The 26,803-nt window shown below is 30.2% G+C and overlaps 2 protein-coding genes across 2 annotated transcripts; both read left to right on the plus strand.

The window, feature by feature from the left end:
• Positions 1–3,855: 3,855 nt before the first annotated feature.
• Positions 3,856–6,714, plus strand: LOC133700092 (ribosomal RNA-processing protein 8). The gene is made up of 9 exons (XM_062123658.1): positions 3,856–4,074; positions 4,167–4,228; positions 4,336–4,387; positions 5,415–5,529; positions 5,657–5,751; positions 5,888–5,994; positions 6,093–6,207; positions 6,285–6,329; positions 6,446–6,714. Exons 1-9 carry the CDS (start codon positions 3,964–3,966, stop codon positions 6,515–6,517), a joined length of 774 nt encoding a protein of 257 aa, XP_061979642.1. The 5' UTR covers positions 3,856–3,963; the 3' UTR covers positions 6,518–6,714.
• Positions 6,715–19,596: 12,882 nt separating this feature from the next.
• Positions 19,597–25,889, plus strand: LOC133668042 (serine/threonine-protein kinase STY13-like). Its single transcript, XM_062087786.1, has 6 exons — positions 19,597–20,295; positions 20,638–20,770; positions 20,936–21,131; positions 23,687–23,811; positions 23,891–24,049; positions 25,125–25,889. The coding sequence occupies exons 1-6, from the start codon at positions 20,168–20,170 to the stop codon at positions 25,437–25,439; spliced, it is 1,056 nt and encodes a 351-aa protein (XP_061943770.1). The 5' UTR covers positions 19,597–20,167; the 3' UTR covers positions 25,440–25,889.
• Positions 25,890–26,803: the final 914 nt, after the last annotated feature.

Raw genomic sequence — 26,803 nt, forward strand, 5'->3', positions numbered from 1 at the left:
GAGTTCCTCTCCTAAAACAAAATCTATAAATAACAAAATCAAAATTATTGGTAGTCTTAATTCAATCATCCAGTATTTTTCTGTTTCCTTAACTTTGTCAATGATTTTTCTTTACTCTCTCAACCTTCATGGACTCAAACATTATAAAATGAAGTTTGAGGTCAAAACATAACAACCTAAAAGAACAAGGATAAAATATGAAAAAAAAATTGAAACTTGAGGTATTAAAGGGAACTTTTGTGCCCTTGTTTTAAGGAAAAAAGCTTTGTTTTTTTCTTAATGTAAATTTTGGTTCTTCATATCTTAATTTTTTTAATAATAAGTTAAAATTCATTCTCATAAAATAAGGATCATTCATTTAACATCAAAACATTTAATGACAAATCAAGTAAGCAATAAAAAAACATTAAAATGGATTTGATGTGATCCAAATATGCTTCCATAGTGTCAAATGAAAGTGCACATCAAACCAAAATTTCTTAGAGATTTGATTTAGGTCAAGCTTGATAGTGACTCACGGGACTTCAACTCATTTATAAGGTTTTTGGTTCGGTTTGGATTGAGCACGGGTTGGTTTTGTTATGGCTTATAGGCTAATGTTTTTCTATCTTGTTTAAATCAATTCAAAGTTAGTTTGGACGAGATCAAATTTGGTCTGGACAATTATAGCTTAGGCAGTTTGATTGGGCTGATTTTAGGTTGATTTAGGCCATTAAATACAAGTAGAAATTTAGACAGAAACTTTTAGGTTTCAACTGGGGTTTCTTTTCTATTTATGGGTTTGAATCCTTATTTTACAAGGATTAGGAAGTTCAAATATCCAAAGGATTTAGATCTAGTTATTTATGTATTTTATTTTTTTGTTTGATTTGTTTAAGGAACTTATTAATGATTTGGGTTTTATTTAGGGCTTTGGTTTACTACCCAAAAGGTCTATTAAGGTTGCTTTATGGGACTATTTAAGTTAAATTTGAGCTTAAATGTTTTGCAGTCGAGTGATTAAAAAACTAGTGTGTTTTTATGAGCGAAACTCTTGATTTTGGTTCTTCCATGAACTTTATCAAACTTATCATAGAATTTTTACTTTGTGGCACTTTTCCTATACTTTTTATTCTTAATTCTTATAATCGACAAAACAAAATTTCATCCAATACTTTTAGTTTTTTTATTCGGGTAATCTTTGAGTCAGTTTTTATTTGAAATATAATTTTAGCTTTTCAGGAATTGTTGTTAATTTTGATATGACTTCAAGGGTTATTACCCTCCAGGTTCTCATCATTTGGTATCAGAGTAATGCTTTAAAACCAAGTGTTATCAATCTTTTATTTTTTGTGTTTAGTCTTAATTTCTTATAAATGTTTTTGTCCATATTATTTAGTTCAATTGGTTTTTTGTCAAGTTGTTTGTTTAATTTTCTTTGTTGTTTGATTTATGTTTGGTTCTAATATATATATATATATATATATATATATATATATATATATATATATATATATATATAAAGAAAGGGTTATTTATGTTCAAATTATTTTATTAAGAATTTTTTAAAAAAAGAAAATGAAAATCATAAAAGTAGGCTGTTAGAATTAGATTGTTAAGAAATTGTCTAAATTAGGTATTTAAGAATTTCTTATGGTAAATTTGGGTTGTTAGAAGAATTCCAAAACTAAATTATGTTTGACATTAAATTTTTTATTTGGTTTTGGATTGTTAAGTATCTAAAAGTTTCGAGCAAATTAGATTAATTATATACACTCTTGGTTTGTTAAAAAAGTTTGTTATTTTGGTAATAGTTTAATGAGTATTTATTTGAAACACATTTGAGAAAATTTTTATAGATTGGGAAAATTTGTATAGATTAGGTTCAATCAGTTTGGTATATATTCTAATATTGATTTTGGGTCTAATTCTTGATTTCATAGTGTTTGTTTCATATGTTTTATTATTGATTTCATAATTTTATAACATTATTACTTGTTTGTATCTTATTTTCCTTGATTGTTTTCATTGATTGAATACATTAGGTTGAACTTTTCAATTTGAATTTTATTGATTATTTTGTTTAGTTATTTAAAGAGTTAAATAGGGGAGTTCGAGAGGGAAAGGGTGAAAAAGAAGAGCATATTATCTTGAAAAGAAAGAATTTAAGATAAACTTGAGTAGAGCGACATTTATTTAAGTGTAAAAACATAAAAAAATGTGCAAAGAAATTTTTTTTCTTATTACTAACTTATTTTATAGCTATGAATATGTTATTTAAAAGTGAATCACCATAGAAGGAGGGGAAGCTCGATAATTCTTTTGTGTTATAGTCATGCAACTATAGTTGAAGTAAATACAATTGATGTTTAGTGAGGTCACAAATTAGTTAGATCAATAAAAAACAAGGATTGATAATATGAAAAGGGGACCACCATTACAAGTTGCTAGTTACAAAATGTTGTTATGGTGGGTTTCCACATTTGTAAATGAGTATGTTAGTGAGAATGAGGATGGAGATGCAAATAAATTTGAGTAGGCTTCATTCAGCCAAGGTGGAAGATTTTAGCAATAAAAGGGTTTTTGATTATGAAAGGTTTTACATGTATAAAGGGTTAGGTGTGATTTTAGGATCCGTGATGGTTTGGATAGAAACCTAAGGAGCATTAAGATGAAAACTCCTACTTTTTATAATAGAAATGATCCAGATGTATATTTAGAATGTGAAAAAAAAAAGGTAAAGTTGATTTTCTATTGTTACAAGTATTCAGAGGTGGTGAATGTAAAACTTGTTGTTTTTAGTTCATTAATTATACTATAATTTGGTGGGATTAGCTTGTTCTGAGTAAGAAGAGAAATCTTTAGACTTGTTGAAACTTAGAAGGAAATGAAGGAAATCATGAAGAAGAGATTTGTCATTAGTCTATAGTCGTTACGATTTGGATTGGGCATGGTTCAATTTCATTATGGCTTGTGGGTTACTATTTCTTTAGCATGTTTAAATAAGTTCAAAGTTGGTTTGGACCATACCAAATTTGGTCCGGATAATAACACGTTGGGCAATTAAGTTTGGGTTGATTTTAGGTTGTTTTTCAACCATTAAATGAAAGTGATGGCTTAGAAAGCAACTCTTGGGTTCCAAACCAACTGGTATTATTTCCAGTTGGTTTTGTAAGAGGATGAACTCTTTGTGTTAAAAAAACTTGTCCTGAAAAAACAGAAATTCCTACATGTGAAATGAAGTTTTATAATAGCATAGACAAAGGGATTTTAAAAGAGTTCATTTTATTTTATGAATTTAGAGTTTTGTAGGTCTAACTTTGAATTTAAATTATAAGATTATATTATAATTTTATTAAGAAAATATGAGTTTAATAAAATTTTGTGAATTCTTTTATAGAAAGTTAATTGAAGAATAGTTTATTTGATCAAATATTACAAAATATATATATATATATATATATATAGATGGAAAATAGAAAAGAGTAAATAGATATTTATCATTTTTATCAAGAAATGAGAATTTTTATAATTATTTGAAGATATTACAACTACAAAAATCTCTTTGAAGTAATGAATAATTAGTTACTTTTATTTATTATATCGTAACGATTTATTTTATCACTCAATAACTTAACCAATTATTTTATAATTATACTAACAATTTATATATAACAAAATCTAATAGGATTAATTAATTAATAAAAGTAATAATATAAACATTCAAATAATAAAATTAAAAGTACGAACACTGAAATAATAATAGAAAAAATCGAAAGGTTCCATAAGACAACATGGGCCTGGACAATTTTGTGGGCCGAAATTAATATCACTAGTGGAATCTATAATGGGCTTCTTACAGCCAGGTCAGGAGGACCCCTGCAGCTCTCCTTTCCCTTCTCTACCTCTGAGAAAGAAATAACAAGGTCCGTCTGAAGGTGCGAGCTTGAAAGAGGGTTTTAGAAGAAGACCAACAGCAAAGCAATGAAGGAAACAAGGAGCACAAAACGCAAGAGAGAGAAACATGGAAAACCTCAAAATATGGCTTCTGCCTCTTCGAAAATAACAAAGTCATCCTCAAATTTTCTCGACAAGGTCCCTCTCTTTCCCTCTTCTTCTTTCTTTATCTAAGTGTGTTGTATGGAAATCTCAACTCTGATAGAATGGATTGTGCTGTATAAAAGCAGATGCGAGCAAGATTATCAGGTGGCCACTTCAGGATGATTAATGAAAAGCTCTACACTTGCACGTAATTTTTTTTTCATCGAGTAATTGGGGTTTTTCTTTTTATTTTAAACAATTTTTTGATGTTTGCTGATGGTTTCTTCTTCTTCTTCTTCTTTTCACTTTTCTCAGTGGAGATGAAGCTCTCGACTATTTTAAAGAAGACCCATCATTGTTTGATATGGTAGCCTTTGTTTGTTCCAAAATCAACCCTCCATCTATCTAGTTTCTGTTCTTGTTTGTTGGTTTCTCTTTTTCGTTGTTCAATTACTATATCTTATAGTTTTGGAGAAATTCACATTTATTAGTACATTAATTTTACCATATTCAATCATTTCAACGTCTCAACTTTGATTTTTCAACTGAACGCATAACATGCATCTCCATTGAATAGGTTTAACTCTATGAATTTCTCTACATCAGAAGCGCATAATGAGTTTTTCCCCTTCCAACCTTGAGAGTATAATTTAGTAGAAACTAGAGAGCACTGTAGGCTTTCTTTTCTGGGAAGCAAATTCAAGAAACATGAGATGGGAAGAGAAGAGAAAGAAAATAGTATGACAAAAGCAAATATTTGAAAAACACTGCATGTCTTTTTTTTCTGTCTGAAGTTCAAATTGCTTGTTCTTGGGTATTCATGATAATTCTTGACGCCAAAGTTACCGTGGAAGTCCTCTTGATTCGAATAAAACAGTGCTGAATGGTCTGTTGAATTGATCAAGATATGTTTATTGTTTTTATGAAAATCCTAAATATATATGTAGGAGGAAATAAATTCAAGAAAACTAAGACAGAAGGAAAAAAAAAAGAGAGAGCGAATGAAAATAGCATGATGAAAGCAAAAAATTTAAACAAACTCTACATGTCTGTTTTCTGTCAAAAATTCACAATGCTTGTTGCTGGCTATCTGTGACTATTCTCGATGCCAGTCACAATGAGTTATTATGGAAGTCCTTGTAATAACTCAATCTACTTTTGAACATGTTAATCTCGAAGTTCAGGATATCTTACCGTGCAATTCATACATGGATGGGTTTTATATCCTTATCTTTTCTTTCTTTTTAATATCACTAGGCAAATGTCTTACATTTATGTACTTGCACTCATACATGCAAGTCTAGGGAAGTAAACGGAAGTAGAATCATAATTATTTGGATGTTCTAACTCTCATATCAGAAATTGTCTTGACTGTATTTTATGTTCTTGAGCAGTATCATACCGGATATCAAGAACAGATGTCACATTGGCCCGAACAGCCAGTGAATATAATCATACAGTGGCTAAAAGCTCGCAGCTCTTCTTTAGTTGTTGCTGATTTTGGCTGCGGTGAGGTTTTACCCTGTCCACTTTCTATTTCTAGGTTACCATACTCATTTTGTCAACATATATCTGTGGTTCACTGATTTGTTTCTTTGGTTGGTTTGACAATGTAATGTTGCTCCATTTGTTGTAGGGGATGCACGCCTTGCAAAAAATGTGAAGAATAAAGTTTTCTCTTTCGATCTTGTGTCCAATGATCCTTCAGTAATTGCTTGTGATATGTCAAATGTATGTGTGGTAGTTAAGTTGCCTTTGAATTTTGAAATTGGGTTCAAAATTATTCCATGGGATTAAACTCTTTTGTCTTAGAATATCTATTTGCAACAACCCTTATGATTGGTTTGTTTAATGTGCTTATTGGCAGACACCCCTTGATGCTTCATCCATAGACGTTGCTGTCTTTTGCCTCTCATTGATGGGGACTAACTTTCCAAGTTACCTTGAGGAAGCGCAGAGAGTTCTGAAGCCCAGGTCTGCACTCGGTGCTTGTTTGAAGCTTCTGAATAATCGTCTGTTTGTCGTTTTCTTCTCTTATAAACTAACGGTGCAACTTGCATCTGCTCTTTTAGTGGGTGGCTTTTGATAGCAGAAGTAAAAAGCAGATTGGATCCAAACACTGGAGGAGCAGACCCAAAAATGTTTTCAAAGTCCATATCTGATCTAGGATTTACCTCAACGTTAAAGGTCTTTATATGTTCCTCCATCTACTTTTATAAATGGATTTCTTTAGTAGAATGCTTACTGATGCAAATTATGTGCAGGATTTCTCAAACAAAATGTTTGTTTTGCTATATTTCCAGAAAAAGGTCAGTCGCAACCTGGATTGATTATGTCAGTCTGATTTTTGTGCACTTGACTTATCTGCTTGAGAAGCAGTATAATAGTTCATTTGCATGCCTAATCTGTTCACCATTGTTTATAGGAAAAAGAAACTTCGACGAGAAAGGGAATTGAATGGCCTGAGTTGAAACCTTGTTTGTACAAGCGTCGGTGATATCATCAGAGGTTGCCCCTATCAGGTTACTGGTGCATGAACTTAACACTGCATTATCAGCAGTATCGATTTTGATAAAGTTTGTAAAACTTTTATTTCTTTAGATTTCAAATCTTGTGCTGTATTAGATGCCAAGATTCTGTGACTTGGAATACCTTTCTTTTTAAGTTTATAGCATGGGAAAATGTATTTTTTTATATTATTTTCCCATCATCCTTCGAGTTGTTTTAATTACAGGGTGGTCGTGGCACACTAGCTCTGGCTCTGGTTTTTGTTGCCTCCTGAATTAGAATGCTGTAATGTGTAATTTCAATGGCAAATTACAAAATACAAAAGCAATATCTTTCAGGGAAATAAAGAAATTTTTTTTTCAAATTACAGAAATTAATCAATCCATAAAAGGTGTTTTTCATTTTCATATTAATGTGTTTTTTTGTTTTTACAAAAACTTGTCTTTTTTATTAGTAACATGTCTTTTTGAATAAAAAAAAACAAACGGCCAATAAAATGATAAAAATCTCAATTACTTTAATTAAGGAGAGAAAATATATCGCTTCAATCAAAATATTATTTCTTTTTCATTTATTTCTTTTTTGTTTTGCCAAAAATAAATTTTTTGTTAGAATTATTACTTTTTAAATAGAGAATTATCATGATCGGTTTGATAATAAAAGAAAAACAAAACATGCTTGATAATTTGTTAAAAAAAATACAAGAGTAATTAATCTAAAATTATGTAAAAAAACTATATTAAAAAAATAATAAAATACATGTTTTATTCTCAATTAATATTCGTAGGCATATTTGATTTATAAATTTTGCATATTAAAATCATATATGATAATTATAAAGCATTTGTTAATATTATTATAAAAACAATAATTTTAAAAGCAAACTATGACAAAACTATAATTTTAAAGATTTTCTTTATTATTTTATTCATAATTAATTTTGTTCAAAATAAATAAAATGGATGACATATTATCTGTTTAGACACACGACGCGTCATTATTTTGTTCAAATTCTGATTACATCTGATGGTTGGAAAGTTAGATTTTGGTTTCTTGTACTCGAACAAAATTATTTTCCAACTTGTTTTAACCTTAAAACACCCTAACTTGAGTAAACTTATTTTTAATCTCAAAACACTATAAAATCAATTTGAAAACCAAAATATTATACTGACTCAAGAAATCCTTCTTGAGTTTGGATCTATTTTTTCTAATAGGATAAAAGTTCAAATCCATTTCTATAAAACTCCACACTTTAAAACAAACATATTGATATCAAGATTAATCTTTTTCATGGTCAAGACGTGGCTAGTCGTGTATATATATATATTTTCTGATAACTTTCTCTTCCCTTCCTAACACTTGGGGACTAAAATGCAAATAAAATAAAGTTTAGAATCTAAACATAATATCATCAAATAATAGGAGTCAAGTATATATAAAAAATTAAAACATTAGGGATCAAGCTAAAGTTTTTTGCAAATATCTATTTTTTTATATAAAAAAAAATTAATCCTTGCTATTGTTCGTGTTCTTATAGGTATTTTCCCAGCAACAAATTAAAACTTTTTTTTTTTATGAAATTGATGTTTAACTAACTCACATAACACTCATGGAGACCTTGTACATACAATAGAACACTAACTAGTCACATAACCCGCAGCATCAATAGAACACTAACTAGTCCCATAACCCGCGCGATGCTGCGGGTTAATTTTTTTTGTATAAAAAATACAAAAAAAAAAAACTAAGATCTAAAAGTGTTAGGTCCTTCTGCAAAGCTATATCCAAGAATTTTGGGTTTGGTTATAACGTCTGACTCAAAAGTAATATTTATAATAATAATAATAATATTAAACTTGCATGACCTAGTAGGTCTAAGTCTAGCTCTAATACCAGACCCAATAGCCTTGGATATGGATCTGGCTGCAAGGTCATGTCATAAAAGTATGATAATTAAATAAATTAATTAAAAAGAAAAAAAATCAATAGAAAGAAAAAAACTAATGAAGAAAAAGAAAAAAAAATCTAAATTAACTGGGTTAACCCGTCAAACCTTGGATTCGTGTCCTGAAAGTTTGATAAATAAATAGAAAAAAAAATTGACGGGTTAACCCAGAATTAACTGGGCTACCCCGTTAAACCAGGTTACCTGTCAAACCCGGGATCCGTGTCATGAAAGTCTGATAACTAAATAGAAAAAAAAATTGAACATTAACAACCTAAACTAAATGAAAAAAATTAATTAAAAATAATAAAAAAACAAAAACAAACAAAAGACATAAGTCTGTTACTAATGAGGAAAAAGAAAAAAAAAACCTGAATCAACTGAGTTAACCCGTCAAACCTGGGATTCGCGTCATGAAAGTTTGATAACTAAATAGAAAAAAAAATTGATGGGTCAAACGAAAAAAAATTAACAAACTAAATTAAACAAAAAAAAATTCATTAAAAGAAATAGGAAAAAAAGTGAACATTAACAACCTAAACTAAATGAAAAAAATTAATTAAAAAAACAAAAACAAACAAAAGACATAAGCATATTACCAATGAGGAAAAAGAAAAAAAATCTGAATCAACTGAGTTAGCCCGTCAAATCAGGTTAACCCGTCAAACCTGAAATTCGCGTCATGAAAGTTTGATAACTAAATAGAAAAAAAAAATCGATGGGTCAAACGAAAAAAATCGATTAAAAAGGAAAAAAACAAAAAAAAATTCAGGTTAACTCGTCAAACCCGAGATCCGTATAATAAAAATATGATAACTAAATTAAAAAACATTACATTAACAAACTAAATTAAACCAAAAAAAATTCATTAAAGGAAAAAAAAAACACAAAGAAAAAAGAAAAGAAAAACCCATAGGCGAAACAAAAAAAAAGGAAAACAAAAACGAAAAAAAAAAAGTCAAGTGTTTCACTGTGCACTGTGTGCACAGTGATACATTATATGTAAAAAACAGAAGAAACAAAAGCGGAAAAAAAAACCCTGCTGCTACAGTGAAAACCCCACGCGGTACTAGTCACATAACCCGCGCGATGCCGCGAGTTAATTTTTTTTTTGTATAAAAAATACAAAAAAAAAAACTAAGATCTAAAAGTGTTAGGTCCTTCTGCAAGGCTATATCCAACAATCTTGGGTTTGGTTATAACGTCTGACCCAAAAGTAATATTTATAATAATAATAATATTAATATTAATATTAAACTTGCATGACCTAGTAGGTATAGGTCTAGCTCTAATACCAGACCCAATAGCATTGGATATGGATCTGGCTGCAAGGTCATGTCATAAAAATATGATAATTAAATAAATTAATTAAAAAGAAAAAAACCAATAGAAAGAAAAAAACTAATGAAAAAAAAGAAAAAAAATCTGAATTAACTGGGTTAACCCGTCAAACCTTGGATTCGTGTCGTGAAAGTTTGATAACTAAATAGAAAAAAAAAATTGACGGGTTAACCCAGAATTAACTGGGCTAACCCGTCAAACCAGGTTACCTGTCAAACCCGGGATCCGTGTCATGAAAGTATGATAACTAAATAGAAAAAAAATTGAACATTAACAACCGAAACTAAATGAAAAAAATTAATTAAAAATAATAAAAAACAAAAACAAACAAAAGACATAAGCCTGGTACTAATGAGGAAAAAGAAAAAAAAATCTGAATCAACTGAGTTAACCCGTCAAACCTGGGATTCGCGTCATGAAAGTTTGATAACTAAATAGAAAAAAAAATTGATGGGTCAAACGAAAAAAAATTAACAAACTAAATTAAACAAAAAAAATGATTAAAAAGGAAAAAAACAAAAAAAAATTCAGGTTAACTCGTTAAACCAGGTTAACCCGTCAAACTTGAGATCCATGTCATGAAAGTATGATAACTAAATAAAAAAAAAATTTCACATTAACAAACTAAATTAAACAAAAAAAAATTCATTAAAAGAAATAGGAAAAAAAGTGAACATTAACAACCTAAACTAAACAAAAAAAATTAATTAAAAACAAACAAAAACAAACAAAAGACATAAGCATATTACCAATGAGGAAAAAGAAAAAAAATCTGAATCAACTGAGTTAACCCGTCAAATCAGGTTAACCCGTCAAACCTGGAATTCGCGTCATGAAAGTTTGATAACTAAATAGAAAAAAAAATCGATAGGTCAAACGAAAAAAATTGATTAAAAAGGAAAAAAACAAAAAAAATTCAGGTTAACTCGTTAAACCCAAGATTCGTGTAATAAAAATATGATAACTAAATAAAAAAAAACTACATTAACAAACTAAATTAAACCAAAAAAATTCATTAAAGAAAAAAAAACACAAAGAAAAAAGAAAAAAAAAACCCATAGGCGAAACAAAAAAGAAAAGAAAAGAAAAAGTCAAGTGTTTCACTGTGCACTGTGTGCACAGTGATACATTATATGTAAAAAACAGAAGAAACAAAAGCGAAAAAAAAAACATGTTGTTATAGTGAAAAACCCATACGTTTTAGAGTATTCTATAATAATAAAAGCGAATCCTACAAATAAATCCATGCAAATATAAAGTGCAAGGACAAAATAGCAAAATAATAAAGTGCAATATGTTTGACTTTTTTTATTTTTTACATAATTTGTTTCCTCATGTTTTTCTATGATTTTTTAAAATAAAATAAGAAAATACCCAGAGAACAAATTCCAAAAACAAAGTTAGTGTATATAAAAAAATTAAGAAAAAAAATAATCCTTATTTTGACTTTTTAAAATAAACTAAAATAATGTTTCAACATAAAAAAATCAAAAAAAGATAATAATAGTTCAAGCGATAAATAAATAAATTGTTTTAATTATTTTTTTGAATTTTTGAATTATCTATATGTATATATATTGCTCTTTATTTCAAAAAACTTATTTCCCGTAAACATTCATCATTAGTAATTTCATTATTTTATCTCCTTTTCCAGTAACAATTAATCTTTCAATTTATCAATATGCCAAACATTGTTAAAAAAAAAAACACTAAATCTTATACCTTTGAAAACTTATTCTTGTATACTTTCTTCTTCTTCTTCTTCTTCTTTTTAACTTGGTACTAAAAGGTCATCTTTATAGTAACTAGTTAAATATTGCAAAGTTGGCTCAAGAATTTTTTTTTTTTAGAATTTTCATGTTAAAATATTGAGTTCAACATTTAGGAGATTTAATAAGAAAAAATTAAATACATTAGGATGATGTGGGAGATGCATCAAGTTTATCCAATGAGAAAAATAATCTTAATTGTTTTGCAATCTAGCTTGAGAATTATATATAAAAAAATTACTATAAATCATTGTTGTGTTTTTCTGAAATAATATTCAAACTAAATTCTAAGAGTTACAATTGTGATTAACACCACAATCACTTACTAATATCAACTTCATAAACAACTATGTAAGTTTAGTGGTGAAGATGGTCGTACGAAGGACCAAAATATATAAATGATGAGGTCCCAAGAAATTCAAGTAGCTTAAAAATAAGGTTTATATGTTGGATAATCAGTTAATCTTTTGGTTCTTGCAATCTGATACATTATTTCTAACTAATATGATTGATAGCTTGTACATAATGTCTGATAAGCCAAGACAGTTGATGGCTAGTACATGTAAAATATTCTCTTTGGTAGATATAGAAACTCTCAGATGCTTAAATATTTTTTTATAGAGAGAAAGTGCAATGATATTTTAGAGATATAGAATTTTGAAAATATGTATGCTAAAAATGTTGAGAATGAAGAGATTGTAAGCCTAAAGCTTGAAGGATTCGTGGGGTATTTATAGCCTATAAGTCTTGTCTTTTTGTGATGAGGAGGGGCTAAAGAGTCATTTCATCCATGTGATGTTTTGAATTGTATTCCATTCAAAATAATATGTATTAGATCAATACAAAATATTGAGGAACTCATATAGATGTCTAAATTATTATTATTATTATTATTATTTTATACAGAAAAAGAAATAGAAAAGAACTTAGTTTCAAAATATTTAAAAAATAGGCCTAAGTTGAGCTTATGCAAGTTGTCTAAGCCCTTTAAAGGCGAAGAATAGACCCAAGTTGATCCCCTGAGGCCCATGGATGTTAGGTCTAGCTATCGCCTGGACCCATTCTTTGATCTAATACAAAAAAAAAATTAAATGACTATAGGAAACCAAAGAGAGTGAATTTATACCTATAAATTTTTTTCTAAAAGGTTGAGGGGAACTCAAAGAGAATAAGCATATACCTAGAAAATTTTTCTAAAAGATTGAGGGGAACTCATGGAAAATAGAGCTCATACTTGGAAAATTTTTAAGTGGTTAGGAGGAACTTAAGGAGGGTGAGCTTATAATTAAAAAAAATTCTAAATCCCTCCATGAAGGAATTATATTTAAAAAAAAATCAGGAAGGTAAGGTGAAACCATAGAGAAAAATCCATACTTGGAGAATTTTTCTAATAGGTGAAGAAATCTATGAAGAAGGAGTCTGTATGTAGAAAAATTTCTAAGTGGTTAAAGGAATCCATAGAGAGTGAATATATACTTAGAAAATTTTTTTAAGAGGCTGAGGAGAACCCAAAGAGAATGAGCCTATATTTTAAAAAAAAATCTAAAAGATTAAGGGGGAAACCCACGGAAGGTGGAGTTCATACTTAAAAAAATTTTAAGTGGTTAAAGGAAACCCAAAGAAAGTGAGTCTATGCTTAGAAAATCTCTAAGTTGTTAGAAGGAACCCAAAGAAGAAACTCAATAGAGAAACCCATTAAGAGTAGAGCTCATACTTAAAAAATTTTTAAGTGGCTAGAGAGAATCCAATTAAGAAACTCATAGGTGGAACCTAAATGAGGAACTCATTAATGATAGAACCCGTACTTAGAAAATTTCTAAATAGCTAAGAGAACCCAATAACGGAACCCATTAAAGGAATCCAGGAGAGAAACTCTCATTAGAGGAACTCTCATCTCCAAAATATTGAGAATAGAGAGATTGTGAGTTTAGAGTTTGAAGGATTCATGAGTCTTATCCTTTTATGAAAAAGAGGGGATGAAGAGTCATTTTTCCATGTAATATTATTTTGAATTGTAATCCATTCAAAATAATATGAATTGAGCAAAAAAATATTGAGAGACTTGTGTGGATGTCTCGAAAAATTACCAAGAAAGTGTCTAAGTCTCTTTTTGACATCGCAATGTGGAATTCCAAGGCTTTGTTGTGTTCAACCCTTCCAATAATAGCCTGTAACTTTGTTCTTGACTCGAGACTTTTCATAATTCAAACTTCCAGTTAATTATTTTTAAATATACGTAAAGACTACTGCTAAACCTCTGCATATTTTTATCATAAAAAAACAAAATAAAAAAAACCTTTTTACATAGTTTTCCACATAACAATACAGTTTTTCCAAAAGCTGAGATTTTACAGAGTACAACAATGGATCTTTTCACAAAAGTCATCACATCTTGGAATGATAAAACATTATCGTTTCCTTCGTGTCAGCATCACGTGGAAGAATCATTCTAGCAACGCTTGGTTCAGCAATAATTTAAATTTTGTTTCTGTTGAAAATTATTTTTTTTATATTTTAAATTGCTTTGATGTATTATTTTAAAAATAATTTTTAAAAAATAAAAATATATTATTTTAATATATTTTAATATAAAAAATATTTTAAAAAATAACCGTAATCACACTCTCAAATGATTTCCGTAAATAAAAAAAACTAATCAAGAGAATGCCCTCTTCATGCACTTTTTATTTTTTTTTTGTACAACCACCGGTTCGAACCAAAGCAAACATCATGGCTTTGTGAGCTTTTGTAACAAATTCATGACTGGTGGGACCAACTACACTTACACGTATATATTTTATTATTCTATAAATAGGGTATTTTACATGTCAATTAAAATTAAGTTTTTTTAAAGTAATTTAAATAAAGTACCCCCTTGTCCATTTAGTGAGTTTAAAAAATAATAATATATCCTTTTTAGTGTTGACTCTAAGATTTGGCAATTTCCCATGATTCTTTGTGTATTAGGTATCGTTCAATCTTTGTTGAATTGGATTTTTATTTGGTTTAATCATGATTAGATGAAATTCCATTTGATTTGACTAGAGTAAAAATTTGCCTTGGTTTAATCTTGTTTTTGCCTTGCATTTTTTTTAGAGTTTATTTGTTTTTTTATTTTAAAAGTATTTAAAAAAAATTATACTTTAAATTAATATTTTTTTAGTATTTTCATATTATTTTTATATGCTGATGTTAAAAATAATTTTTTAAAAAATAAAAAAATATTATTTTAATATATTTTTGAACGAAAAATATTTTTAAAAACAAATATTACCACACTTTCAAATACACTCTAAAATAGAAAAAAAATGTAAGATATTTTATCTTATGATTTATGAAAAATATTTACGATTTTATGTATATGATTTTAAAACCAATTTTGTAGTTCTATAATTAATGGATAGAAATATCGTTTGTTTGTTTTTTTATCTAAATTAATATTTTTTTAGTATTTTCATATTATTTTTATATGCTGATATCAAAAATAATTTTTTAAAAATAAAAAATATATTATTTTTATATATTTTTGAACGAAAAATATTTTTAAAAACAAATATTACCAAAATTTTCAAATACCCTCTAAAATAGAAAAAAAGATGTATGAGTTTTTATCTTATGATTTATGAAAGATATTTACGATTTTATGTATATAGTTTTAAATCCAATTTTGTAGTTTTATGATTCATGGATAGAAATATCATTTGTTTTTTTTATTTTAGATTAATTTTTTTTTGTAAAATTCATTTTAATTAGACATTCGGTCGATATCTATTGAGTTAAAAAAATTTCACCCGACTTGATTCGACCCGGTTAGAGTCGGAGGCAGGTGGTAGATTTGGATAATCTAGATGGAAGCAAAATTCAGCTTCAACACCATCTATTATCATCCCTGACCTAGAAGTCCAATGGAAATAACGTGGCGAAGTGAAAATGGACGGCAATATTGGAAACAGGAGATGACGTGGCACCGCCATGCTTCGGTTTGTTGACTGCCTGAATCACAGGTAACCGTGTCGGTGGTGGTTGCAATGTCAAACCGTGTAGAAGTCAAACAAAGTTTTTTAGATTAATATTATTCGGTTTTAGGAGGCTTTGATTTTGATTGCTTTTTGCATTATTACGTTGTCGGTTTTTATTTTATTTTATTATTTTTAAACATAAGCTTTGGTAACAGGTTGATTTGCTCACGGAGTGGAGATTCATGCATGGTGTTTCATGATTCAGATTAATTGGATACCAATAATATAAAAAGAAAAAAACAAATATATTCGGGTGCACGAAGATATGCTTAAGATGTATTTTGAAGCTAAATTTATAATTATTTTAAAGGATCTAATTGAATTTTTATTTTATGATTTAAAATTTAATAAATTAATTAGAAAAAACCCTGATTTTATATATAATTTTATTGATAATTTATCATTTAAATAATTTACGTATTAACTAAACTATATATTCCAAACTTATCATAGCCATGGTGCAATAAACTTGATGAGAAGTTTATGGATTTCAAACTTGCCTATTTGACTATAAAATACTTATTTAAAAGGATGATGGATAGAAATATTTAAATTTTATTTTTTAATATTAATTATTGTGCGGTAATAGCCAAAATAGTAGACTAAAATCATGTTTATTTTTATATTTTTTTTAAAAATTATTTTTTATTTGTGGTATCAAAAAATAAATTTTAAAATATATTATTTTAATTTATTTTTAAATAAAAAATAAATGTAAATCAATATCAAACAGTCGCTAACAGGATTGACATGTATTGATGTGATGTCGATTGATTATCGCTCACATATATTATTTAATGCAAGCATCTTCCTGTGCCCGAAGCATAACCTTTTAAAATGCCATTTTATATATATTATATAGTCAGTTGGATGTCCATTTCGAAGAATTTTACTCATGTCTATCGACTTTATCTTCTATATTCTGCCAATATGTTTACTTTTTGTACTTTTCACAGAGGAAGGAAGGAAGATTTCAATCGGGGGTTTCTCTTTCTATCTTCCTGTTATGATGAAGTGTGCTGTTGAAAATGTCCTTCCTGCTGTTTACAATGAAGTTGGTGAGACTTTTAGTACAGGGCCATCCGATCTGGGGTATCTTCCTTGCACAAGGAATTTTGTGCAGGGGCGCCTGTCATCGCCATTGACAAGCTGTACTTTGTATTTTCTTATCTTATTTATCCTTTTTAATGCTTTATTACTGTGTTTGATTGATGGGTTCTTGTTCTTTCTAACATCAGTTCTACATCACTTCTATGAACTTGACCAGAAGAACTCCAGTTCATAATTCGATAAAGAAAACTAGAGCCCTCTAAAAAGGAAAGAAAATGGCTCTGATATTCTTCAACATCTAGCTATCGCTGGTCTCCAGATCTTAGCTCTGATTATTCATGGGCTGAGTTTATTGTGTGTACTCTAGACATTATACTCTTACGTACGTACTGAGATTTATACTTGGTTTTGACATGAAAGTGAGTAGAAATCTCAAGCTATATATGTCGCCAATTCTTTTGGAGAAGACTCGCATAAATGGTGAAAGAAACCAGTTTCTGCAGAAGTTGCATTGTTCCCCATAAGCACAGCCAAGGACTTAATTTCTATGATTTGTTTTCTGCTATGGATGACGCCTCGAACTTTAATCGGAGGCTAAGAGGTTTGGTACGTTAAAATAATGCAAAGACATGAAAAAAAAAAGGTGCAGTAGCGCAACTGAATGCGTTCTTGACACTCTTCTTCTAAGAAATCAAGGCATGCAGCTGGTTCAACTTCATGAGCTCTCTCTAAGAATAGCAGCACTAATTTTCATTGGAGAAGCATCAGCAGTTTCGCCTCTCTCTGCCTGCATACCACTTACTTCTAAAATGTTATCGTAAGAAATAATATTTTAATATTAGTATATCAAAATTATATAAAAACACCAAAAATAAATTAATTTTTTTTAAAAAAATATTTTTAAAATATTAAAACAAACACAAATCATAAGCAGATGGTGTGTGCAAAGCTAGTTCTAAGCCATGACTTCATAATTTGCATTATTTGTACAGACCATATGAAATTCTGAAACCATTTTTTCAATGTTCATTAAGCTTAATTGCTGAACATATTCGTTGTGCATGTCAACTTACCCTGATTCACAGCATGCATGGCGGGCATTCTTCAAGATTCGCACTTTCATTTATATGATTCAACAACACGCAATAACTAATAAGTTTATATTCTTTTAAACTTATTATGCACCTGATCTAAAGCTGGATCGATTATAATTGGCTGAGTTAATCTAAAATCAAGATTGAAAAAAAAAATAACATTATTTTTTTAAAAAAAAAATTCAAATTAGATATTGCTAATTTTTTTTTATTAACGTGGGTGTCCGGGTCAGCTTTTGTGCACCTCGACTGATCCCACGAGCCTTGAAGTTAACGACCATATAAGCCTTTAATGACCATAAGGAGACTCGAACTCGTAACTATTAAGGAGCCAACTCAGAGCCAATGTTGTCAAAAAGCAAGTAGTACGAGTCAACATGTATCTAACGTGTCAAATCGGATTAAAATTCGAAAACTAGTATAATCGGTCAAACTCGGTCATATACGTTCAAACTCGGTAAAATCAGACCGATTTTACGAGTTTGAAAAATATATAAAATTGTGCATTCTGGTAATCTCTCTACCTTAACATTTTCATTGTTTTAAATTTACATCTTGTAAAACTTGTGCAATTTGATAATCAAGGGCTTGATTTTGACTATAATTATTATAATTTTTTAACTATACAAGTTATTTGTGAATTTCATTTCTGTAAAATTAAAATACATATTCATTCTTCATAATTTTCTATGTAAACTATTAACATATCAATTGATATATTACTCTGTTTTAGCTGGTAAATATATATAATAAAAGTTGTAAATTGACATGCTTGACCCTTGAAGTAATTAATGTTAAATGATCTATTAAAATTTAAAGGGACTCGTTTCTTGTAAATGACGAAACAAGTGGATCGATTTGTTCAAGAAGTAGAGGAATCAATGTAAATAAAATAAAGGTATTTGGACTTTGCTATTATTGATTTTATTTTTATTTTTATTGTGTCATATTATTAATTATTACTTAAATATTGAAATTATTAATATATAATTAGTTAAAATATTTTACTTACAATTTTACAATTCAAGTTTATATTGTATATTTTATATCGTGTCAAAAAAGTGTTTTTGACAACCTTACTCGGAGCCAGACTAGTTAAGCCATTTTTAAATTAATATTGCTTAAATTTTAATCAGACCATGGATTGACTTGTATATTCAATCAAATTTGATTTGATTAAGTTCTAACCTAGTATATAAAACCTAACTTAAATAAAGTTCCAAATCGGTGAGCCATGGAATTAACCATTGAAGATATTCGATACTCATTATTTATGCACATTGAAGATACACCACATTTATGGGCGTATTGGACACTTCTTTTTTCAGCTCTCATTTATTTTATTATTATTTCAATTATTAATTGTTTGTTTAGGAATATAGTTTGTGTATATTTTTGAAAAAAATTTATCTTTTTTAGATTTAAATTAATATTTTTATTATTTATTTATTTTAATATATTAATATAAAATATAAAAAATATTATTTTAATAAATTCTAATTCAAAAAAATATTTTATTTGCTTTATAACATACACGGTAACAACAAGCATGAAACAAAAAGAAAGATACAATTAATTTTGAGTAGTATAAATTAATTGATTAAGTTTTGAATTTGTTTTTTAAAAATTATTAATTAAAATTTTATAAATTTTAGATTCATTAAAAATTTATATAACCATTAATTTTTAAATTTACGAGATTAGTAAAAATAAACGTAAGCCTACTCTAACACATAATTTAATTTTTTTTTAAAAAAACACAATCATGTAGACCATGTCTCTCTCCCCCCCCCCCCCCCCCCCCTTCCTTTTAATAATGTTTCGTTTATCTTATGTAGAAACAAAACACAATTAAAAACCCCACCACTGTTGTCTGACAGAGACTCAAATCCAGCCGCGGCTTTATCTTCAGATCAAGTAAACAAAGCAGTTCCATACGCGTAGATTGCTTTAAACTAATCTCTTTAACACCAAATCTCAATCTGGGTCTCTCTCCCTTTTAGCCGCCTCCTCCTCCACTTCAATCTTCCATTCATTTTTCCCCTTCTCAATAGTATAATTTTATCTGCTTCTGACAGAGCTTGTTGGGAGGTTTTTTTTTTTTTTATTGATTCCCATTTGTATTTTAAATTCTTGTTTTGTTAGTGACTGTCTCTAAAACATGTGGGGTTTTATTCTTTGCCTCCTAAACAAAGGCAAATGCTTATCTTTTTGGATCTAAAGTTGTGATTTTTGGGGTACAATATGGAGCATGTTTATTTATAGTTTATCTCTTTTCTATCAAAGTGGTATCCTGCTTTCCATTTCTTTAACTTGACTAGTTAGCTGTTTACTCTGCTTCAAAAGAGCGATAGCAAAAGTTTTGGTCTTGTTCAGTTTGTTGATGTTATTTCATCTACTTTTAGTATAGAGTAAGAAATGGGATCTAGTAATGTGTTTTACTCTGGAGAGTTCAATTTGGATGCCAAGTGGCTTGTTGATCCCAAGCTTCTATTTGTTGGGCCAAAGATTGGAGAAGGTGCTCATGCTAAAGTATATGAAGGGAAGTAAGTCAAACTTCTTGAAGTCTTTGTTTTTTTGTTTCCAAATTGCAGCTCTTGAATCTGATTAACTTTATTACTGGATTTTTCTCTCATCTTTTTAGACTAAACCAAAATTTAACCATTTTTTAGCTGATCAATTGAGAAAAACTATTGCATATATATCAAATCCCATGTTTTTAGTTTTATTTTCAATTACATGCCTGCTTATCAGATCATTTGACTGAAGTTTTTGATGCTGTTGCTTAAACATTCTTCTTCTTTTCTTGTAGTTTAGATCATTTGCTAAATGGTGGATTGCTATGTGCAGTAATCTCGTTCTGGAATTTATGAATTTTCTTTTGATAGGTACAAGAATCAAAATGTTGCTATTAAAATTGTACATGGAGGAGAAACCCCAGAAGAGATTGCCAAGAGACAAGCTCGGTTTGCAAGAGAGGTTGCAATGTTATCTAGAGTTCAACACAAAAATCTAGTGAAGGTTATTTTTATTGCAATACCATTTCTTGCATTTGATTTTCAGCATTAAAGGGTTGTTAGTGAATTAATTTTACCATGTTGTTAGTTAACATTTGTTGAAGTGGTCAAATACAAAATAACGGGGCTGTTGTTTTGCTCTTGTTAATTAATTTTACTGTGTTACCAGTTTATTGGTGCTTGCAAGGAGCCTGTCATGGTGATAGTAACTGAGCTTCTTTTAGGTGGGACATTGCGCAAATACTTGCTGAACATGCGACCAAGGTGCTTGGAAATGCGTGTTGCTTTTGGGTTTGCTCTTGATATTGCTCGTGCTATGGAATGCTTACACTCCCATGGGATCATTCATCGTGACCTAAAACCTGGTATGATAAATTTCTTGCTTGTGTTCCGTAGACTTTTGAGCTTGTGAAGTTTGTACAAGTAGCATTTTGTGAGAGGCTTATAAACTTGCTAACTAGTCCCACATAGTTTGATGGACTTCTTCTGTCTTTGTGAGCTTTGGGACTTGTATCGTGCATACATTTAGTGCAAGTTGTCAACTAATTGCTGAATATAACAGTTGGAATATTGTCTCAAGAGGGTACCCACTGTAATTTCTGTTCTCCTTGCCTTTCCATTTGAATTGTAAACAATGCATGTTGGGTTGCTTTCACATAATACGAGCACCAAAAAAGAAATGCTTTCATATAAATACCTTTTTTTCAGTTGTTTTAGTGAAACTCACTCTGCTCGGGTATGGCAGTTTATTACCTTGACTTTCTAATTTCACTAGTCGATTGGCCCCACATTATTGGGGACTTGTATTTTCCAGACAGTATGATTTTTAGTCTGTTTCCAATTGTTTTTTTAAATAAAGATTTTCTCTTGCAATAGAGGTAATATCCATTTAAATAAGCAATTGATCAAAGAGCATAATAATTGGGACTTGAAAAATATGAGTATAGATAGATGTGTGACTACTTTATGAGTATCTTGGATCCAAAATATCTTTCTAATAATTAAATTGAGGTGGAAATGCAATTAAGTTGCCCCTGCAATGTAGAACCAGACAATAAGATCACCAACTCAAATTTTGAGGTAACCAAAGCAAGAGAAACACACTCAATCTTAGAGAAAACTCTGCTTTTTTTTTTTCCATCAATAATAATACAATAAAACTGAAAGTATCTTAGGGTGCTTATTTATAAACACCCAATAAAATAAGTCTTGATAAAAATAGGAAACGTAAGGAACCTAGAATTTTAAAATTAAACCCTATATTTCTTTCTAAAATAAGTATTCCTAAACAATCTACATGGACCCTCATCAACCTGTTTCTTGCTATTGCGCATGATGACATTTTGCAAAATAGGAGACAATAAGCTGCCCAAAGGATATCCATATCCCCTACATTCACTTCAAATATCTCAATGAGTTTCTTTCTCTAGATAACAAAATATATCTTTTGAAACTTATCTTGAGTTGTATTTAAAATGAATCCAAGTATCAAATCAACCATCTAGCCTGTGCATTTGAAAGTTCACAAATTATCATGATTTTACATGATAATAGAAAATTCTATTTTGGTCAGGTCTAAATTGATTATACTACATTTCACTTGCTTTTCTTGTGTGATGGACAAAACTTGATGAAATTTGTGTTTATGGTTCTTTTATTCCTTAAAGACAAGGAATTGATTGCCAAGAGGAATAGTAAGCGCTTCAATGTTATGTATTTAATAGGCACCTCTTTATACTTATTTTCTAAGATACTGCATGATAGCAATTAGATTCGACTTTATGTCATAAGCTTGTACTGACTGTTATATCTGCTGGATAGAGATGGGCATAGTAGGGGAACTGGCAATCATTACATTTAATCTTTTTCAGTGACATGTGCAAGTCTGAATACTTAATCAGCATTAGTAAGCAGCCAGGAAATAAACTTCATGAAAGGTTTATATAATGTTTGATAGAATCAGATTCAAAGCATTGAAGGAATTGTCTTTGTTTCTTCTTGTTTCACCTCATTTTTTCTGGACCTTTTTACTTGATCTCTTGAATATATGCACTCCATAAAGATGTCCTTGTGCAATACTAAAATGAACGGATGGCCTTACAGCCATGTTTAGAGAGCTTCTAGTTTGTGCAATTTCAATTCTATTTGAGCACCTCTCTTGTTTGGAAAGTTTAAACTTGCCGAGTTCAAGGAAAATGATTTACGAACAAACTTTTTATACTAAATTTCCTTGCAAAATGATCTGTCAACATGTAAGTGGTAGAGTGTGGGTTCCATAAATTTGAAATATTGGTCTAACATTACAAGGTAACTGCTACATGTGTTTGTATGAAAAGTTTGTTTTTTGGCTTCACTCTGAGGTTTTTCAACATTTAATATTTCTGTACAAAAGTAAATTGCACTCGTCCATTAGTAGAATTCAATTTTACTCAATTTGTCGCTAAAAAGGCTCCATCATCACTACATTTAGACAAACAACCAGGTATATGGGCAAAAAGCATAAATCATCTCTGAGAAAAACTTTCAAGCATCATCACTGTCAGCCATAAAATTCTAGTGCCATAAACACTGTCTGTGTTTTCTCTGCAACAAATCAGACGTAGCAAAGTGTGAGAGATAAGAAATCAATATCTCCATAGAAAGAGACACAAAGATGATATAGCTGGAGAGGATAGGTGTAGCTGGGCAGCAAGAAAGGAGTGACTGTGGGTTTTTGGGTGTGACTTTGTATTGTATGGAAATCTTGATTTTTGTTGATATGTAGAATTGAATTACATCTTCAAAACAAAGGGGTTTTCTCAGCAACAGGCTGTTAAGCACTGATACAGTGTGATACTCTAAAATTCAAAAAACATTTGATTACCTAGTAATCAAGCATCAAGGCTTCTTCTGACTACCTTGTTTCCTTTCCTATTCACAGAGAACTTGATCTTGACTGCAGACCATAAAACAGTTAAACTTGCAGATTTTGGTTTAGCCAGAGAAGAGTCATTGACAGAGATGATGACTGCTGAAACAGGGACATACCGGTGGATGGCTCCAGAGGTACTATATTGAATTACTGAGAATCTCTAGAATTGTTTTTATATGATGCTAGATTGTTCACCTTTCTATTTGGTGGCAGCTTTACAGCACAGTCACATTAAGACATGGTGAGAAGAAACACTATAATCACAAGGTGGATGCTTATAGCTTTGCGATAGTGTTGTGGGAGCTCATCCATAATAAATTGCCTTTTGAAGGCATGTCAAATCTACAGGCAGCTTATGCAGCTGCTTTTAAGGTGAGCAGTGTTGTTTTCATTATATCTCAAAATTCAAATGAAATCTTAAGGAAGCATTTATTCCAAGGGGATTTACTTGGATGGTGACTATATTGATGTCCAGCTGGTGTCAGTGCCCTTTTGAGATTATATGAGAAATTGCCTGTTTAAATGCTGCTGAACTAGACTTTATCACCTCTTATGACATATTGAGTTTGCTCGAGTATTGGACCACAAGGTTGCTTTCTGCAAGATTGGATGCTGATCTCTTTAGAAGTGAAGTATTTTCATTAAGTTGGTGAGTTAATTGATAATCATAAATGCCGACTATAGGGTTGCAGCCTGATGGAGGTGGTTTTGGTGGGGTAGCCGACGGACCTGATGGGGTGTTGGACTGACTGATGGAGACGGTTTGGGTATGCTGCTTATAATTGCTGAAGTAAAATCGCCTAGTGAAATTGTTGTGCTTGGGGGGTCATTGAGGAGAGCTCTCACTTGCGAGATGATGAACATGTTGGACATCACCTTGACCCAGAACTCTCACTTGCGAGATGATGAACATGTTGGACATCACCTTGACCCAGAACTCTCACTAGTGAAATTGGTGTTGGACTGACTGATGGAGATGGTTTGGGTATGCTGCTTATAATTGCTGAAGTAAAATCGCCTAGTGAAATTGTTGTGCTTGGGGGGTCATTGAGGAGAACTCTCACTAGCGAGATGATGAACATGTTGGACATCACCTTGACCCAGAAGTCTTCCTCACCTGGCTGCTATCTTTGTCATTGTGGGATTTTACCCATGTGCCAACAATTTATGGAGGATTTGATTTTAGCATGCAGTTTTTATATTAAGTTGCTTTAGCACTACAGCACGTGAAATATGCATTTCAAGTTTTGAGGCCAGCATCTGGACATCAAAACCAGGACCATCTGACATTCGTCTGCTTTTATTGCTCAGAGTACAAAAATTAATAGGGGTTCCAAACTTGATATGCCATAACCTGAATGATTATCTTGTCTTTTAATTATTGATTATAATTATATAGCTCAGTTGCAATTTCCAGCGTCTTGACGTCATGGTTTTGCTGGTTCAGAATGTGAGACCCAGTGCTGAAGACCTCCCAGAGGATTTGGCTTTGATTGTGACCTCATGTTGGAAAGAAGATCCAAATGCTCGGCCCAACTTCAGCCAAATTATACAGATGCTCCTGCATTATCTTTCTACCATTTCAGCACCAGAGCCCGCCATCCCTGCTAGGATATTCACATCTGAGAATGCAGTTTTTCCCCCGGAGTCTCCTGGTACAAGTTCCTTAATGGCTGTAAGAGATGACTCAGGGGAAACCCCAAGAACCCAGATAGAAGACAAGCCGAGAGGTTTCTTTTTCTGCTTTAATCAATGTTACTGATCCCTCCTGATACACAAAGTCGTTTCTGGAGGTATTTAGGTACATTCAAATAAGCAAGTCTCAGATATTAGAATATACTTACATGTTTGAAAAAAAAAATGTCAATCTAGTTAGTTCAGTTGCAGTAGGAAGCTACTCTCATCTGATTATTAACTTTTCCACACTTCTCCCCATGAATATTAGTCTGTTCCGACTTGTGTATTTAGGGTTTCGGAGTTGGGGTTGCTGTGATGATTTATCATTATTGTAAAATAAGGTCCGTCCAAAGGCCTTTACTCCTGTTGTTCATCAAGAATATACATGACTATGTTAGAGTTGATGATGCTTTGGTCATGTATGCATCGACTTGAGGCATGCCGCAAGCTCCTAACTGTGCATTCAGGCTTGTGTCGGTATGCTACTACTGTGTGTATGTATTAATGGTGGCAATAAACTTAGATTGATCCGAAATGCTTGATTCCATCCTTCTCTTTATCGGCATTGGCTTAGAAAAATATCAATGAAATGCCACTCATTTCTCATTTTCAGAAACAGGACCCACCTGTTGCATATGGATCACCACTACTAAAGTCTTGAAGTCGACGGAGCTTCTTTTTTTCGCTACCGCTTGACTTAATTAACTGGTTATTGTCTTTTCTTTTCTTTTCTTTTTTGTTTCAAAATATTACTCTTTAATAGAAGCTTGAAAAATAAAAATTAAAGCCATGATAATGCTATTCTCCACTTAAAATGCAATCATTGCTCCCAGATTTGTTTTTATTTATGCTATTAACAAAACAAAAAAAAGATTTTACTTTACTTCTAGTTACAAAATATTATTCATTAAAAAAGTACTTAAGTTTCAATTACAAAAGAAAAGGAAATATTAATTTATATCTCATCACAAACTATTTACTGGGATAGTGTTTTATTTTTTTAGATTTTTTTTGTTTTTTCAATTTTTGCTTTTTTTTTAATATCAATTACTCTTTTTTTTATTATTAAAGATTGAATTTTATAATTTCTTTCAATTTAGTTTTTATAAGATTATCAGTGTCATGATGGATCGTCAGTTTTATGGGTTGATTCAAGTTTTTTTTATTAATTTTTTTATATAAATTTCATCTTTTAACATTGAGTTAATTAAGAATTAGACTTCATGATTTGTTTCGGTTTGTTTTTTATGTGATTATTCTCGTCTCATGACTCAAGTCACGATAGTTGATTAACCTATATTGTCTCGAGGTTTTTTTTATACTATTTTTTTAATTGGATTTATTTTTTCAATTTCATGTTTCAACACTTGATTGATTAGGAGTTGAGTTTATAATTTGTTTCAATTTACTTTCTATTGGGTTATCCTAATCTCATGATCTAAGTCGCAG

The sequence above is a fragment of the Populus nigra genome, chromosome 1, assembly GCF_951802175.1.
Source record: "Populus nigra chromosome 1, ddPopNigr1.1, whole genome shotgun sequence".
Taxonomy (NCBI): Eukaryota; Viridiplantae; Streptophyta; class Magnoliopsida; order Malpighiales; family Salicaceae; genus Populus; species Populus nigra.